Raw genomic sequence first — 16,402 nt, 5'->3', positions numbered from 1 at the left:
CATTATTTAATTTTTAAGTGAAATCAATTACAAGCTCGTTGGCCATATAGCCAGGGGACTGGGGGGCGATGTTGGCTGTTCGCTGGTGGCAGGGGGCGTGGCGCATCGGCTGGGGGGCGTCTGGTCTGGGCAGGGCTTTTGATGTTAAATGCCAGCCGCTGTCGGCGGTTGTTGTTGCTGCTGATGTTGCTGCTAAATGCGTGTGTGGGTCGAGGATTCGACGGAAGTGCGCATAAATGCAATTGCAGTCGAATAAATAAATAAAAATATTTTGTGCCATTAAATTTCAATTAATAACAAGGCAAACACACACGCACGCACACACACTTCGGTCGCCTGACTCTTTCTGGCTGCAATATTAATACATTTTGGCAGCGGTGCGTGCATGGCGCGCTGATTGCCGCAAGCCCATGAAATTAAGTCACAAATTAATTAATTAATGCAATCAATACGTTGGACATTTGCATTGCCACCGCCGCCGCTGCTGCTGCTGCAATCGATGTCACTGCATGTGGGCAACATTGCAATATGCAATTTGCAATTACAATTATGCCTTGCCTGACTTCCCCCCAGCAGCAGTAGTTTCTTGCACTCTAAGTATAGTCTCAACTGGGCCATTAAGGTCGCCAGCTTTACACTGGGCGAATAAAGGTAGTGATGTCACTAATGACATGCTCATCATTTACAAATTAAATACATTATAAGGAAGATAGATCAACTAATATCACAAATAAAATGGTAGTTGTATCTAAGGACTGCAACATAGCGATCCAAAATAGATAAAAAGTTCTGTCCAATTTTATTTACCAATTGCAAATCGCCTTTCGTTTCGAAAGTGCACAAATTGCCTTCGCCCAAGTCTGGACTCCCTTCGCACACCATCAAACGCCCCAACAGGAGTCGAGCACGCCATGGCGAACATAATTTTTTAATGGACTTTTAATGTCTGCCGCTTGTGCGGGGGGAAATGCAAAGCGAATGAGTGTGCGTGTGTGTGTGTGTGTGGTGTAAGCGCCTTCCTTTCGCAAAGCTTTTTTCGGGGTCAGTTTTTGGGGCTGCCCGGGCACAATTAGCGACAGTTTGTGCCCGACATGTGTAAAACGGCGAGAGAGGTGGTGGGCTTTCCTGGCCGGCGATTCGTGTGCTGTCAATTTATTAGTCAACGCCTCGCTTGGGCGGCAGTCAATTAGAGAGCAACAAGGCTCCGATGTTTTTAAACTGCCAATAAGTTGGTATTATGATAGTCGCGGCTAATGGGCTCGATTGGAACAGGTTTTTCTAATTGAGCGCTATGGCTAAGTGTGGTTTGGCATAGTGCGGAGTAAAAAGTAGTCAGTTTGAAAGCAAATATAACTGTAAATTGGTTGAATTCCAAAAGATAATGAAATAACTTATTTTTATATAAACTTCCTTTCGGTTATTAAACTAACAAGAGTTGCTTTAAAGTTAATTACTCATACGTACTGTTGCTTTTGCAGACTCGAATACAATCTAGTGGCGCCACCTATGCAGGCATAGCCGACAAACGCCACCTACACTGGCATTAGCAATTACAGTTGGCGCCATCTACAACAACTGAACCGGTTATATTGCTGCTTCCAAAAAAGAGCGGCAGGGGCGCCACTAAGTTCAACCGGTTCAAAATAAATCCATATATATCTGAAATGATTTTTGGGCAGATCCTTTGAAACTTATTTCAACAAATCTTGATTTTTCCAAATCCCACATAAAAATTAAAATTCCCAAAAGCTAAAAGACGAAGTATTTGGTTTATATGTTTCGCATTTCCATAATATGCACTTTTATTGCGATTTCCTTTATGAATCGAATATTTGAGTTACTGCTCCCTTCTATACACTTCACATTGGTTAGTTTGTTGTTGTGTTTCTGATGTGCTTATTCCTCGTCATTACCGCCATTCATTGGTAACTCGCACACTCGATTATAGATTTATGTGGTAACGTATTTATAGACACATATAAAACTATATTATATAGTATAGTATATATATATATATATATATATTGATCGGGGATCTTAGGGCACATCCATAAACTAATGATAGTGATAATCATTTTGATTTCACACCGCATATTGGAAACAATCGTACATCTTAGTGTCGGATTATTAACAGACACTTGTTCAGGTAATGCGGCGTCAATCAATCAACATCTGAAGCCAAATCAATCGATATCTGCTGACAAAACTGTTGAGTGGCAAAGTGGTTGTTGATGAGTGTATTTAAGGTTAGTACTTTAGCTTAAATTTATAAAATTTGACTAGTTGAATTTGCTTTACACATTTTAAGGTTGCTTTTGCTGTTTTCTGTTTTCCCGAATATACGTTTTAACATATTGCCAAGACTACAAACTAATTAACATTAAAGATTTGGAGTGCCGTAAACGTAGATGTAAACTTTAGCAAGAGAAATCGTTAAATATATATACTTTGTGATATTTACGTGTGTTGAGTATTTTGGATGTTAGATTGCTATTGTCGTACAGTAAACGTATGCGCATAAGTTAGGACCACGTATAAATATAATACAGTAAACTAAACAGTTACGTCTAAGTCGAAAACTAAATGAAGAAACCTATTAAGTGTATTTACAAGAATATATTCTCTCCGATCTCGCTTCATCTCATTTTGCAGGATGAAACGCAAGCTCATGTTTGTGGTCCGTGGGTTAAATTGGATTTTTTCCGTAATCGTTGGGTTGTTCGAAGTGGGGCTATCATCCTCCAGCTATCCATATAATTACGTATAAATGCGTCAGTTTTGCGACAGACAACGAATACGACGAACAACCATCAAACAGATGGTTAAATCCTTTTTTAAATGTATATATCTTTTAAACCTTGCTTTCGGGTCCATCGGCCACGTGTTTGAAGGCCAGACGAATGCGCGACAAATAGTGCGAGCATATGTGTCCATAGTTCTTGTTGTACCACTCCGGTGTCTTGCCCCTAAAAGTATGCAATTGTGTGGTTACTCTCAGGATATATAGTTTATTTATATATGTTGTAACTCACTTGACATCCACTCTAGCCAAATGCATAACCCTTGATCTGCCGCTGCCACAGGGCTCAATGAGATAACGCGAGGCAAGGACCACGCCCCTTACCGCCCCGAAAAGGGGCTTCGCCTTGGCGTGGTCGATCGAGGTCTCCACTATGACGCAGGCACCACGCGGCAAATCTGTTTGCCAGGAACTGAAACAGTAAAGCAATGATTAATATTTAATATTAGATTTAATATATTATCAATAATTAAACTTTATTCCTAAACCTACCGCAACACACAAAAGTCCGTGGTCAGTTGGCCGTCCAGCGCGTACTGGTAGATCTCTGTGCGGTCGTCCAGCTTCTTGACCGTCTGACATTGCAGCAAATTCGTGTCCCAGGATGCTCGCTGTTTGATCACGAACTCGAGGACCTCCTTTGGCGGTCCCTCGATCTCCGTGGAGCAGCGCCACAGTCTCAGCGGATGACCATCGCCCACCTTTTTGTAGGCAATGTCCACACTGCTGTCGTTCAGGGAATTAATGCTAAACCAGCCGCGGGTTCTGTAAGATAAATTAATAAAAATTTAATAAAATGAACACCTATACCTAATTTAAGGTAACTTACTTTTCGCGACCCTCCTTGATGGTGGCACTGGTGCACTCGTACAGGTATCCCCGCCAGTTGTGGAACTGCATACCCTCGCCCAGCGCCTCCAAAGGAAGTGGCTTCGACTCCTCCATGTAGCTGAAGTTGCACTTGCTCAGCTTTTCCTTGGCCGCCGTGTAGATCTGCTTGTAGTGCTCGATCATGAAGGACAGGCATTCGTGGGAGGCCTTCGCCTCCGCCAGCTCCTTCATGTCCGGCATTCCGGATCCCTTGCCTTTGCGACGTGGCGAGGCGGATACGGAAGCGGAACCCGTCGAAATGGACGAGTGGAAAATGGATTGGGCCAGGCACACGCCCAGATTGTTGCTGGTCATTTGGTTCTGCTGCGAGTTGGCCGCCACAATAGTCAGGAACTCGAGCAGCACGTACAGGATTTCACGATTTTCATCGGGCAGCAGGAGCACGGCACATTGCACTGCATCTAGTCGCACTTCAGCCGGGAGATCTAAAGATTTGAAAATTAAATCATTAAAAACATTCCGTTTAATACCAATTTTGTTCTTTCTTTACTTACGTTGAAAGATGGCCACGAAGGTCTCAGACATCTTGGTGGTCAGCAGGGATTCGGGCAGCTCGCGGAAATACTGTTTCAGCATATCGGCCACATCGTAGGCCTGTTGCAGATCAAAGACATCCATGCACTCGGCAGTGGAATCGGTGACTTCGATTTGCTCGCGCAGCTTCATGATACGCGACTTTCCACCGCTTTTCCGGAAAATTCCCACCTGATCGAGTGCGTTTAGCTGCAGCCAGCGGAATGCAGCTCGCACAGCCAATGGAAGGGTCTGTCCACTTCGCTGGAGAATCATGAGCAGTGGCACTCCGAATACTTTCTTGTCCTTGTAGTCCGGCATCTTTATCTTCTTGATGAACTTGGGCAGTTCCCAGTTCCAGCCCGAGCGATGAGATGGACAGTATCGCTCCATGTGGCCGGTAAGAGTGACCAGTGCCAGCTTGCGGATTATTTGCAGCTGACCCGCCGACATGGCGGCAAATGGCATTCCTCCGGCATCTTCCTGCAGAGGCTCGATTTTCTTGGAGAAACATTTGCGGAATATCATATTGGGGCGCTCCTCCATCTGGAAACTATGCCAGCGAACCACAGGCTGTCGCTTCGATCCACCATTTGTGGTTGCACCAGCCGCATCCTCATCATTCTTGGCCTCCTTGCGTGAGGTGCTGCGTGATCGGAAGGATGACGATCGGAAACCATCCCGTTTCTTGGGATCCTTGCCCAGGTTCAGTGATCCTCCGCGGGTCAGTTTCTTCACCTTAACTTCTGTGGTATTGGAGTTGGCATCCTTTATAAGGAGCTTGCGTCCCTGATGACACTCGGAATCTGAATGCGCGCCTATATCATCGACTTTTCCCGTGCGCTGCAGGAATCTGCGAGCCTTTGAGGGTTTTCGCAGGGATAACTTGCCACCCGTGGACGATTCCTGACTGTCACTGTAGTACGACGACGAATCATCGGACTTGCCCTCCTTCAGTTGCGACATGGGACTGGAGAAGAAGTGTAACGGACTGGTCCTCATCGAACGCGGAGTAGTGGGCGTTCTCTTGGGACTGGAGCGATTGGGACTCAGGAAATTATCGCTGTGACTGGGCACTTTAAGGTCGTTGCCGAAGAACGGCGCCTTGGGGAATGTGTGCATGGGGCTGAGGGCCGATGGCGAGGGCGGGGTGGAATATACGGCATCCGGTTTGCGCAAACTGCTCCTCTGGCCAAACTGCGAGAGGTCCAGTACTGTCGGCCCACTGATGACCACATTTTCGCGATTCTGTCGCTTGCGACGTCGCGACTTGATGGACTCCACTCTTCTCAACAAGGCCTTGGCCTGATCCTTGATCCTTTCGCTGCCACTTCTCCTCAAGCGACCGCTATCGGATCCCTCGCCCAACGAAGATCCATCGTTGGGTATTCCACCGGCCTTGCTGCAGCCCGGTATCACCAGTGTGATGCCAGCACCATCTTCTTCGAAGCGATCCGGACTCGACTCCTTCGACGAACTCTCCGTCTTCTCCACGTTCAGGCTCAAAAGTCCCGGGGGCGGCAGTTCCAGGCCCATCTCCCCAATCCGCGACCAGCGGCGAATGTGCGGTTGGAATGTCCAGTGCTCGCTCAAAGCGAAGTTCTCGTCATCCGATTCCTCCTTTTGCTAAGTGGAGTTAAGTGATTAAAAGTAAAGGTTCAGTTATATTGCTATATTAAATAATTAAATAATGTTAAGTGTTACAACATCCTTGCGGGTCTACATCCTTACCTGTGGTGTTTGCGGTTTGTGCGATTGGTCCAGCCGCATGGTGGCACAACGATTGAGGACGCAGAGCCGGCGGTAGAGGGACTGCAGCTGATCGTTCTCGAGATTGGTGTGATCTTTGGCTACATTGTTCAGATCGATCGGGAACTGATGATCTGCAAAAGCAAGGTAATTCTCGTAAAAAGGACCTCTCTTGGCTGGTTGAAGTGAAGTGTAAGATTTTGCGACCGCTCGTCTCGACGACGCGTGAAATTCTAATTGAGAAACCTGAAAAGTCGAACGCCTATGGCGCCAGCGATCATTAAACGGGTACGAGTCGGGTTGCTTCGGTACATGCGATATATAGTAGTCTGCCACATCGGGCAGCTGAATTTTCACAGCGTTTTTCCACATATTTGCGTGGCCAATTCGCACGTAGGAAATCAAGTTCCAAGGCGACCGCCGCCTCGTCCAACAAAAAAACAAGAAAAAATTATAAAGAAAAGATTATACCCAGACGTTTACATATGTCGCGACGCGTCACATGGATACGAATAAAGCAGCGATACTGCAATACCGCAGATACAGATACATATACATTTGCATCTGCAGCTGCGATAATGCGATAATACGAGTACTGCTCGACATCCGTAGGATGCACTGGCTGCCTGGAAAAGCAGCATTGTTTGCACAAATATTGTTAGCATTACAACAATATTTTGTTCTTCTAGAAAAGCCATTCATGGTTTGTTGAACTTTCGGCTCGAAAGTAACGCCCCAACTCGTTCCTTTCTCTCCTTTCATGAGGGAAGCTTTTTATAGTTTTGTTTACGCTCCTCCAGCGCCATTCTTTCCGTACTCTTGGCCCTGCTGCGTATTTATAAGACCATTTCGGATGCTCCTCTTCAAACAGTCAAGTGAGTATTGTGTGTGTTTAGTTTCTAATTGAAAGCCAAAGCCCTGGTGTAAACATAAACACCGAACGAAGTGTGCCAGTGCCACCAAGTGTTCGATAATCCATTGGGAGTTACGTGCTAGTACAATTGGCTGACGTCAGATCGGAATTATTTGGGAAGTCGGTGTAACTTTCAGCCGCTTTTTGTTTTTTTTTTCTTCTTCGGGGCTTTTCACAGTTTACACGAGAGTGTAAAACGGGGGGGAAGGGAAATCGTTTATTGGGCCAATTATATGATTAATCTTTTTTCTCAGCCAATGACGCAGATTGCAGTGAAATTCGACTGTAATTAGGAACAATTTATGGCTGTTTTTGGGAAAATATAGAAGCAATTAGCCTGGAATCTAAATTAGGATGCAGATTTCATTCGAATATAGATCTTTATGGGGTCTCCACGAAATAATTATTGTTTAGACTTTGGCTGATAGTTCGATATGAACTTTTCAGGGCATATATCAATGGGCACAGAATTTAACTTGGAAAGCAATGTTTCGCTGAAAGGACTTACAAAATACCAATAAAATTGGAAACTGGATGGTAAATATGTGATAGTTTACGGGATCACGAGTGATTTATTTTTACCACTCCTCAAGTTCCGTGTCTTGGCATTTCGCTCCCAGGCGAACCGGTTCCTTTGGACCAAAAAATCGATTGCCATGCCTCATGAGCTCTTATTGCCCTCTTAAGCACTCCCATATGATCCTGGCCTGGCGCAGGTCACACCCTCGAATTAAGTCTGCCACTTTCGGTGAGTAATGTGAGTGCAAGAAGTGAGCAAAAAGGCAAACAAAGGCTGGCGAAAAGCACTCGGTCCTGGGTTCCCTGGGCAAATTAACAGTCGCTTACAGCTGGAACACCTCCTTTCAGCAGCCCCAAGTCCACGAACCCGGAGCCAAAATCGAATGACAGTGCAGCGAGCAACTTACACACCTACGGCATTTTAATTTGCAGAGCCAAAACGGCAAAAGAATCCACCAAATGCAATGGAAATTTGAGCAGCTATCTGCGCATGCGCCGCTGCCTTGTTTACACGAAACTCATTAAAATACGCATTTATCATGTTGTCCCCGGTCAGAAGAAGATGGTCATGCAGATGGGATTGGGATTGGAATTGAAGCTACGGTTCTGGGTTGGGCTCCAGTTTAAATGTGCGCACAAATTATTCCATACGTTTTGGCTTAAATCACTCAAGAAAAAATATATTCTAAGTATAGAAATAACCCTTATTGTCAGTGAGTTCTCAAAAACGACAGCAGGCGGGAGTGATTATAAATAAACAATTATTCCCGTGATTAATGTATTCAGTAAGCTTCGAGTGTCATATTTTTCTAAGAATCACATATGACTGCCAACAGGTGAAATTGAAAAATGTATCTGGTTTCTCTGAGTGCCTTTTTCACTGGGTTTTTTCTTTCTCGAATTTATGCAATACAATTCGCATATTTCAAGGTCGGCGACAGGGCGCCTGCGGACATGCCCAAATTGCAGGCTCTCCATTTCAGATTCACTTTTTGCCCAGCGCGTTTTGGTGTTCTTCTGGCTTCACTGACTCTTTGGCCATAATTCAAATGAAGTCGGCGAACTTTTTGGGCTTAAGAATGTACTTTTCGGGTTTGTTTGTTTGAATCGCTGCAGATCTTAGCGGGCTCATCAATCTGCGAGGCCTCCGGGCGTTAAATGCGTTGCGACAAATGCGCCGGAGAAGAAGGGTCGCCTTCGCTTGCGATTAAGGAAGTCAAATAAATATGCAGCTTGCGCGGGGTCAATGAACTTATGAACTGGCGGTTGTAGTTTTCGGTTAGCCCCTCTTCAAAGGCCAAAGCCCTTTCTTAACGCAAACGAAAAAAAATAAAAAATAAAACGAAAAAAACCGAAACCATTTTAATTTTCGGTTCTGTGCGGGTTTTTTTTTACGAAGGTGGTCCTCATAAATTCTTTTGGCCTGCGTGTCCTTTAGCCTTTTATTATATTTTATCTCAGTTTGGCTGCTTCACGAGTTTTTGCCTGGTCTCTTATGTATTTTTTTTTGTGCCTTGCTTTGGGTTGAATTCTCAAGATTGCCCTTATCCCTTAGGTAGGCGTAGCTGGGCTTTCGTTTTCGCTTGAAAGGACTTGGATAGAATTGGATTGGAACGCATCGGATCGGTTGGGATCGGTACGGGTATCCATCCATCGGGATCCATTCAGCCTAATTGTTGTCGCCGTTTGTGCCGCGTGTTTGGGATATCAATTTTCACTATCATGTTCAGCGCAGCTCTTTGTCCGGTTTGCTTGGTGTTGAAATCTTTAGACGTCGTGAGGCGGCACTTAAATTGTTCTCGATTGTTGCCACGTCATAAATGTTTTGTCGTCTTTGGCCCATTTTGTTTTTTTCTTTTTTTGTTTTATTTCCCCCACTTGGGCTCTGGGCAGCGGGCGAAAGTGAAAGTTCGTGTAATACAATTAATAAACTGCCACTTGGAGAGCGTTAAACACACAAGACTAAATGGCATGTTGGTCAAGTGCCTTGGTCGCCGTTTCTGCTGTTGCTGCTGCGTCACCGCCGATGACGAGACCATCAATTACCGACCACCAGCCTGCCACGCCCCCAGGGGCAAAAGCATGCTGACACGACATGCACTGCGGGAAATAGGGAGTTGCAAAGTGGAGCGGGGAAACTTATTAAAATCTTGCATTAGGAAGCTTAAGGGGAGGCAGTGAGTCTTCAAGCAAGAAGTCCCTTAATGGTCAACTCAATTATTTCTAACGCTTTTTTGCTCAGTGCAGCGCAAAACGGATGTGCGTAATGGGGGGAGTTTGGGGTTGTGGTTCGCACTTACCTTCGTACATCTGTGCATATTGCGGAAAACCTGCAGCTCGCAGCCATTTGCAAGCCTCCACAGCTTCGATTTCTGCAAGAGAGGAAAATGCAGGATGAATATGAGTTTTCATATTGCGTATACGCGACCGAGGCAGCGAATTAAATTAATTGTAATTAAGTTGCCGAGCGAATCCTTTTTGCCCCACCAAATTCAATCCGACCGGCCAGCAAAACCAATTAAGAAGCGGCCTGGTCAAGAAGCCATCACCAAAGTCTGGCCATTGTCCAGTTCAGCCATTTTCAGGGTCACATGATGGATTACGTTGTAAGCCGACCGAAATGGAGTTGACGGTTTTTAAATGATGCGGCTGCGGTTGGTCATGGTCCTAAATTGTTGCATCGCCTGCGATTTTACCTTCAGCTAAAGCGTCGCGAAAGTAAAAGCTTCAGAGGAGTGGGATTTTCGGAGATAATAATGGATTTTGCAAACTCAGAGGGATAAAATTGCTTATTTATGCCGGGCTAATTTGAGGACAAAAGACAAAGAAAACGCATTGAACCGCAAGTTACAAATGTAAGTCATACACTTTTATGAGTCTCTACGAGCCCAATGAATTCAAATCGAATCCCAGCCAGTTCGCCAGTGAAACAAAGGAAGCCAATGGCACTTGGCCTCAGCTATTTTAAATGCTAATCTGCTCAGCTTTTGCTTTTGCTTTGGCATTATTTATTTTTGTTATTTTAGCCTGGTTCAATTTGAGTAACAGGATCGGGCGACAGAGCTATTGATTTTTAATCAGGCTGAGCGACAACATGAAACAGTTTCCGGCTGCTTACTGGCAGCAGGAAAATATGGAACCTATGTCGAAAACGGGGGGGTTGTTGCTGAGTGAATTATTATTGAGTTTTGCAAGCGATTAACTTGCACGAGGATGCCGATACCACCGGCAAAACGGCAAAGGCAACGGCAACGGCAAACGGGCCAATGGAGCGAATATGGGGGCACCTGTCCAGGTTTCCTTCCATTTCCCACTGTCTTTGCAGTTATTTATAAACGAGAGCAACCCCTTGGACATCGATTTATGCTGCTGGCATTCTGACAGCTGCTGGCCGGACGCATGACCCGCTTCCAGCGGATCTTGGCACCCGGCCAGCTCCTCCGTGCCCACTGTATCCGCTGGAGCGACAGGCGGGTGGACCTGTGGGTGGGAATGGCGCAACATATGTGGTTACATGTCTATGATTAGGACTATTACTTGGACTACTTGTGTGCCCTCAAATTGACTTCTTTATAAGAAAAGTACTATCTTATTTATTAAAGTCTTGAATCATTCACTTGATCACAAAGTTCTTAGTATTGAAGTCAACTTAAATAATAACAACAGATATTTTAAATGTTTTTTAAGCAGAAAATGTAATCAAAAGCGTGACTTTTGTTTTTCCACTCGTGTTTGCAATTATGGAGTCAGTAGACATAATTACTATCCTGCATTAATTATCCCGCAATTGCCAACTTGGCAGTATTATTTCTCTGTAAATGCCACTCGAGCGTGGTATAAATTACGCATACGCCGCGTTGACGTCGCGGGCGCAAACTCATCCAAAAGCCATTTAAAGCGAGTAAAACAATGTGGAGGTGTGTGTGTGTGTTGTGTGTATAAAAGGTTCACTCACAGCTTATTGCGTCAGGTTCAATATTTGAACGTGTTTACCCACACACGCACACACGTACACAGTGCCGCCCAGTTGTTGTCCTTATTGTCCTTTGGACAGCATTTCCCCCCCGTCTTTCACCGAAGCCAGCGACGCCTTTAAACATTTCCAAACAAGCGACGCGTAAATTCATGAACCTCACCTGTGCTCAGGATAATAATTATTCTGATGGACCCAAACAACGAGTGTGTGTGTGTGCAGTGGGAGTTTGGGGGCGTTTGGAACATGAGACGATGCTGATCACCGGTGTACCGTCCACGATGTACCGTTCTGACCTTAAGGCTAATTCGAAAGTGTATAAAATGCCAGGCAGACTGCCTTCCGCCGTTGGCGTTTAAAACAAAAACACATTCTTTTATGCGTACTGTGAACTTTGCTCTTCAAAAACGCTGATGATTATCTACGTGATATTGAATTTCATGACCAGAAATAATTAGGGTTTTATTTCATTTCCAGAAAATTGCTAATAATAAAAACACAAATTTTGTCTCAGAAATGTGAAAACTTAAGTTGCGTTAATATGGACTTTAAAATTTAATCAATTTAATTCTCCATTTAGAAATGAGTTTTCGCCAAGCTTATCTTTGAACTTATTCTCCTTTGTCTCGCCACTTTGCATACATAATATCGCCTTTGACACGGGATTAATTGAAGACGCCTTTCTTGCTTTAGTTTAAGCATGTTGTCTACTAAATTTGTTTAAATTTTCAATTAAAATTTGCATTGATTTCAAAAGGCGCCCACAAGAACCACAATGCGTAGAAGTCAGGCCAGCGTTCTGATTCTGTTTTCTGTGGAGAAGAGGAAAGGAAAGTGTCAATGAAAGCAAAGTTCCTAACACAATTGCCGCAGACTCTATCCTTCGCCTGGAAAATTCTTCTTCTCACTGTGTGGGTGCGTGTCAGTGACACGCATTTCCACTCCAGAATACGAGTGTGTGTGTGTGTGCTCCAGAAAAATGCAGTCAAGCTGAGCGAGATGACATTGTATGCGGATGACAGACAAGAGCGTTTACCGACCGACTTGGTTATGTAAAGGATTTGGTCTCTGTGGCATCCGTTTCCATAACGCCGAGGCCTTTTGTTACGCATAGCTAAAACTTTAAGCTGGCTTAATATAATTAAGTGAACGAAAACAAATGCTGTAAAAGCTTCGACCTTAGTGCGGAAAAACATGCTACGATTCTATCTACATAAATTGCAAATCGATTTTGGTTGACACTAATTGATAGCTAATTCAATTGCCACAGGCTGGCCGAAACATTATTCAGCAATTTCATTAATTTGCCGCTAAACGATTTCATATGCCAATTATGCTGCCATATAAACAGTAAATTACATCGCCCCAGGAGCCAAAAACAATGCAATTTTACAGCGAATGCCGGTGGTAGATCCAAATGAATCGAGTACGTTCCTACTTCCCATTAGATAAATAATTGTCGTAGGTGTCGTGCCATTAATTAATGGCCAACTGGCCATTGGCAAAACAAGCGCCGCGGATGTTTTATTGTCTGGCATTGCATTCAAATGTCAGGAGGAACATAAATTTCAGTCACCTTGTTGATGTTGCTGAGCCATCAAAGAGAATGCTTGGCTAAAGTGGATTATTAATTATAAATTGCAACCCAGAAATAGCAGTCCATGCCTGTGAACTTGTAATATTCCGTTTTCAGTTTTCCGTTTTCAGTTTGGTTTTCAAAATAGAGTCTTTGGGCTAGGCCAGGAGAACATAAATAGACATGTGCACACTCCTTTCCTCTTCACTGGGCACTCAAAAGCCTGCTGCCAGTTGCCTGCTAAAAGGATATGGCTATTTATAACATTTCTGGGCCATAAGCCCAGCTCTCCCTACTTCTAACCAACTCCCTTACTGGCCTGCCAATGGGTGCAACAAGTGCCTGGAGCAGCAGCTAGTCAGTTTAATTTGCTGTGAACTCAACAACGGCAACCGATGGGTGGAGCTGCTCACTTCGCTGGGGGCAACCGTTTGGGGCCCTCAATGTAATTAGGGGCCAAGTAGCTGGGAGCCCCTTGGCGAATTCGTTGGCCAAATATAACAGATCATTGAGCTTTTAATGTGTTTTTAATGTCAGCGTATTATATGCGGCATGCTTCCTGCCGAGCGCCGTTTGCACACAATGAAAATAAACGAATTTCGCATTCGCAAGAAAAATAATCAAACAACAATAACCGAATTAAGCAAAACAAAATAAAGCGGCGAACAAGAATGGAAAGTTTATACGTTGTTATAACCCAAAAATGGCAAAGGAAAATGGAAATGAATCTGAGCAGCGGAAAATGCTGGTGGCTTACAGGTGGTTCGTTATGAGATTTCCCCAAGGGATCGAATTAAAGAACAGAGAAATCGTATCAACCATAAAAATGCTTCTCCATTTTGGCCATTTCATTTTGTATATACATTTTAAGCATCATATTCATAAATTTTGCTTTTTTGGAGGCACGAAGCGTGGAGGCAGGTACGAGTTATAATTAAAACAATTTCCCGCATTTTTTACTTGTTCACGTACATACATATTAATTGTATAATAATTTTTTTCCATTTATTACTACACGCAAACAATTTTCTTTATTTAAATGAATGGCTTTGCTTGACTGGCGCGCAATTTCACTAGAGTGTAAAGAAAACGGCGAAACCGGTGGATGATGATGATGATTATGATGATGACGACCGATGGTCAGTGGCGGAATGGATATATCATATGCACATAGCGGGGACATTGACTGACTGACTGGATGACCGAATGATGGTTGACTGACTGACGGAATGCTAGTGACAGAGTAGAAGGCGCAGCACTTGTTGCCATATCTTCCACCATATTGATACACATAATCCCAAAACGGGCGATGCGAATAATTCGATTTAAATGCGAGGCGTCGACTGATAAGTACAAGCTGCGCACTGGAAATAGCCGTGCCCCGCATTCCCATTACCAAAAATAAACGGCCAAAATCGATGTGGGGAAGGAGTGGATCGAAGGAGTGGGAGGATCCCCTTGTGGGGTGCCGAAAAACCATAAACAGCCAATTGCTGGCGGTGCGAGTGGCGCGCGCGCATTCCAGCCATTAGAAACACAATGATCCAGACTCTCGCATATTTCCATAATTGTAAACAAAGTATTTAATAACTTTCTATCGGGCAAAACGAAATTGCCCTTGAAGCAGGGCAACACTGAAAAAAAATGGTGACTGGATGGAGAAAACTGCAGTTAATGCAAAGGCTGTAACTATGCAATAAGGAATGGGGATAGTTATAAAAACTATTTTATTGGACTGATTTTACTGAACAGAAAATGATAATTTTATGAAACATTAATTGGGTTTTGTTATATAGGTATAATGACTTTAAAGGCTATGCATTTCTACCCTTCAATTTAGGTCAAAGGAACTCCTCTTGCTTCAGTGCTTTAGCTTGGTGGTCAGCAACTGCCAATTTCTGCTCACCTGCAATCTTGCGTTCGCGCATTTTCCGCCATAACGCCTCGGCCTTGCGTTTTGGCCAGTTCTCGAACTTCTGCGAGAAGCTCCTGAAGAACTTGTACTCGCGTATGGTGATGGACATGCGACGTTGCATATTGGCCAGTTTCGGCAGCGCCGTCTTGAAAAGCACCCACAAGTGTGATTACTCCGAGCGAAAATAATTAACTAACAGCCGTTTCGGGCGGATTTTCCTGTATTGTTTGGTAAAAAATTACACTAAAATGCACTCCATTTCAAGCACACAATGCACACTAAAATCTGAGCATCCGCTCTCTTCCTTTTTTTCAAAGCTATTTATTTTGATTTGATATTTGTGTTTTGGTTTGGCTTTAAGTCGGCGGCGTCGACGCGCTCCACCCGAGTTTTCCCACTCGCTGCGGCCACGAGTATCGACAACCGTGCACGGCGCCTGTAAGAGCACTAATGAATTTGCAACGGGGCTCGTTTTTCCATCTGAAAATGGCGAGCCGACCGCACGATTTCTCATCGTCCGCCCGAAGCAACGGAAACGAGCGAGCGAACAGAACGGGCGCACGGGGCGTATGAACAACGGGGCGTATGAGCAACATGGATGTTCTGTTGTGTTGCTCCTGCTGCTGCTGCTGCCATTTCAGCTGCCGTTCTTCTCGTGCTTATTCAAGGGCCCAAAGGTATTGTTAGCCGAAAATGGTCGGTGGAATGGGCCACTTCCTGAGCCGCGTATAACATAGAGTTATCGGCGCCACAATCGCTTATTATTATTTTCTGTGGTTAGTTGGCCAGGGCCACGGGCGAACAAATAAATAAATAAATGAATAACTGTCATGTTGATGATGCTTATTTCATTTCCATGTTCGCCAAAAGGACTCTCTGTGCGGCAGGGCAATGTAAGCTTATGTTATAGTCGTTTTACTTATTTTTCTTCGTTTTCCCTGTTTTTGTTTTATGAGGCATTCATTAAAATTTATACGTTGGCATGTGAAAGTTTCAAGACACCGACAACCGCACCTGTTGCTCTACTGAAAGTAATGTGGGCGGCGGTGGTGTGCGGGTGCGAAGTGGGCGTGGCTGTGTTCTTTGTGCACAGTTGGTTTGGCACAGTTTATTTTTTTTTTCACTGTTTACGAGTGCGCTTGAGTGTGCTCAAGGTTAAGCTTTTGCTTGGTTTTATGATTTATGGAGAGTTGAATAAATGGTATTATTGTGTCTGGAGAAGGTTTGATGATACAGCCGCACATTTGTTTGATATCACCAATGGGTCTCAGTTATCGAGAACAATTCTAATCGTAGAAGTGTAAGCCCATTGTTTACAGACAGCTGCAATACGTTTGTTTAAGGATCACGTTTGCTTTACACAACTTGCACGGAGAAACAAGCCCATTTTTTTTTCTCTTGTGGACCAGAATAATTGGTTAAACAGGAAAATTGTGAGCAGAAATCATTGGCAAGTCACTCGTGTATATTAATTGTCATTAATCTACTCCCACTGTTGTCTATCTGTTTTTTTGGGCGTGACTTGGTGCGGAACACGGAACACGACATGGACA

General features: G+C 44.2%; 1 protein-coding gene across 1 annotated transcript in view; it reads right to left on the bottom strand.

Moving 5' to 3' along the window:
• Window positions 1-1,764: 1,764 nt before the first annotated feature.
• Window positions 1,765-16,402, bottom strand: part of LOC117145575 — an 89,038-nt gene continuing 74,400 nt past the window's right edge. Inside the window, exons 10-16 of the mRNA XM_033311281.1 lie at window positions 9,686-9,757; window positions 5,936-6,087; window positions 4,186-5,830; window positions 3,630-4,116; window positions 3,293-3,565; window positions 3,033-3,212; window positions 1,765-2,966 (exon numbers count right to left, since the gene is read on the bottom strand). Coding sequence (XP_033167172.1) covers window positions 2,852-2,966; window positions 3,033-3,212; window positions 3,293-3,565; window positions 3,630-4,116; window positions 4,186-5,830; window positions 5,936-6,087; window positions 9,686-9,757 — 2,924 coding nt within the window. The 3' untranslated portion in view covers window positions 1,765-2,851. The remainder of the gene's footprint in view (window positions 2,967-3,032; window positions 3,213-3,292; window positions 3,566-3,629; window positions 4,117-4,185; window positions 5,831-5,935; window positions 6,088-9,685; window positions 9,758-16,402) is intronic.

This window comes from Drosophila mauritiana, chromosome 3R, assembly GCF_004382145.1.
Source record: "Drosophila mauritiana strain mau12 chromosome 3R, ASM438214v1, whole genome shotgun sequence".
Taxonomy (NCBI): domain Eukaryota; kingdom Metazoa; phylum Arthropoda; class Insecta; order Diptera; family Drosophilidae; genus Drosophila; species Drosophila mauritiana.
Note: the sequence above shows the minus strand (reverse complement) of the source record. Positions and strands in the feature narration are given on the sequence as shown.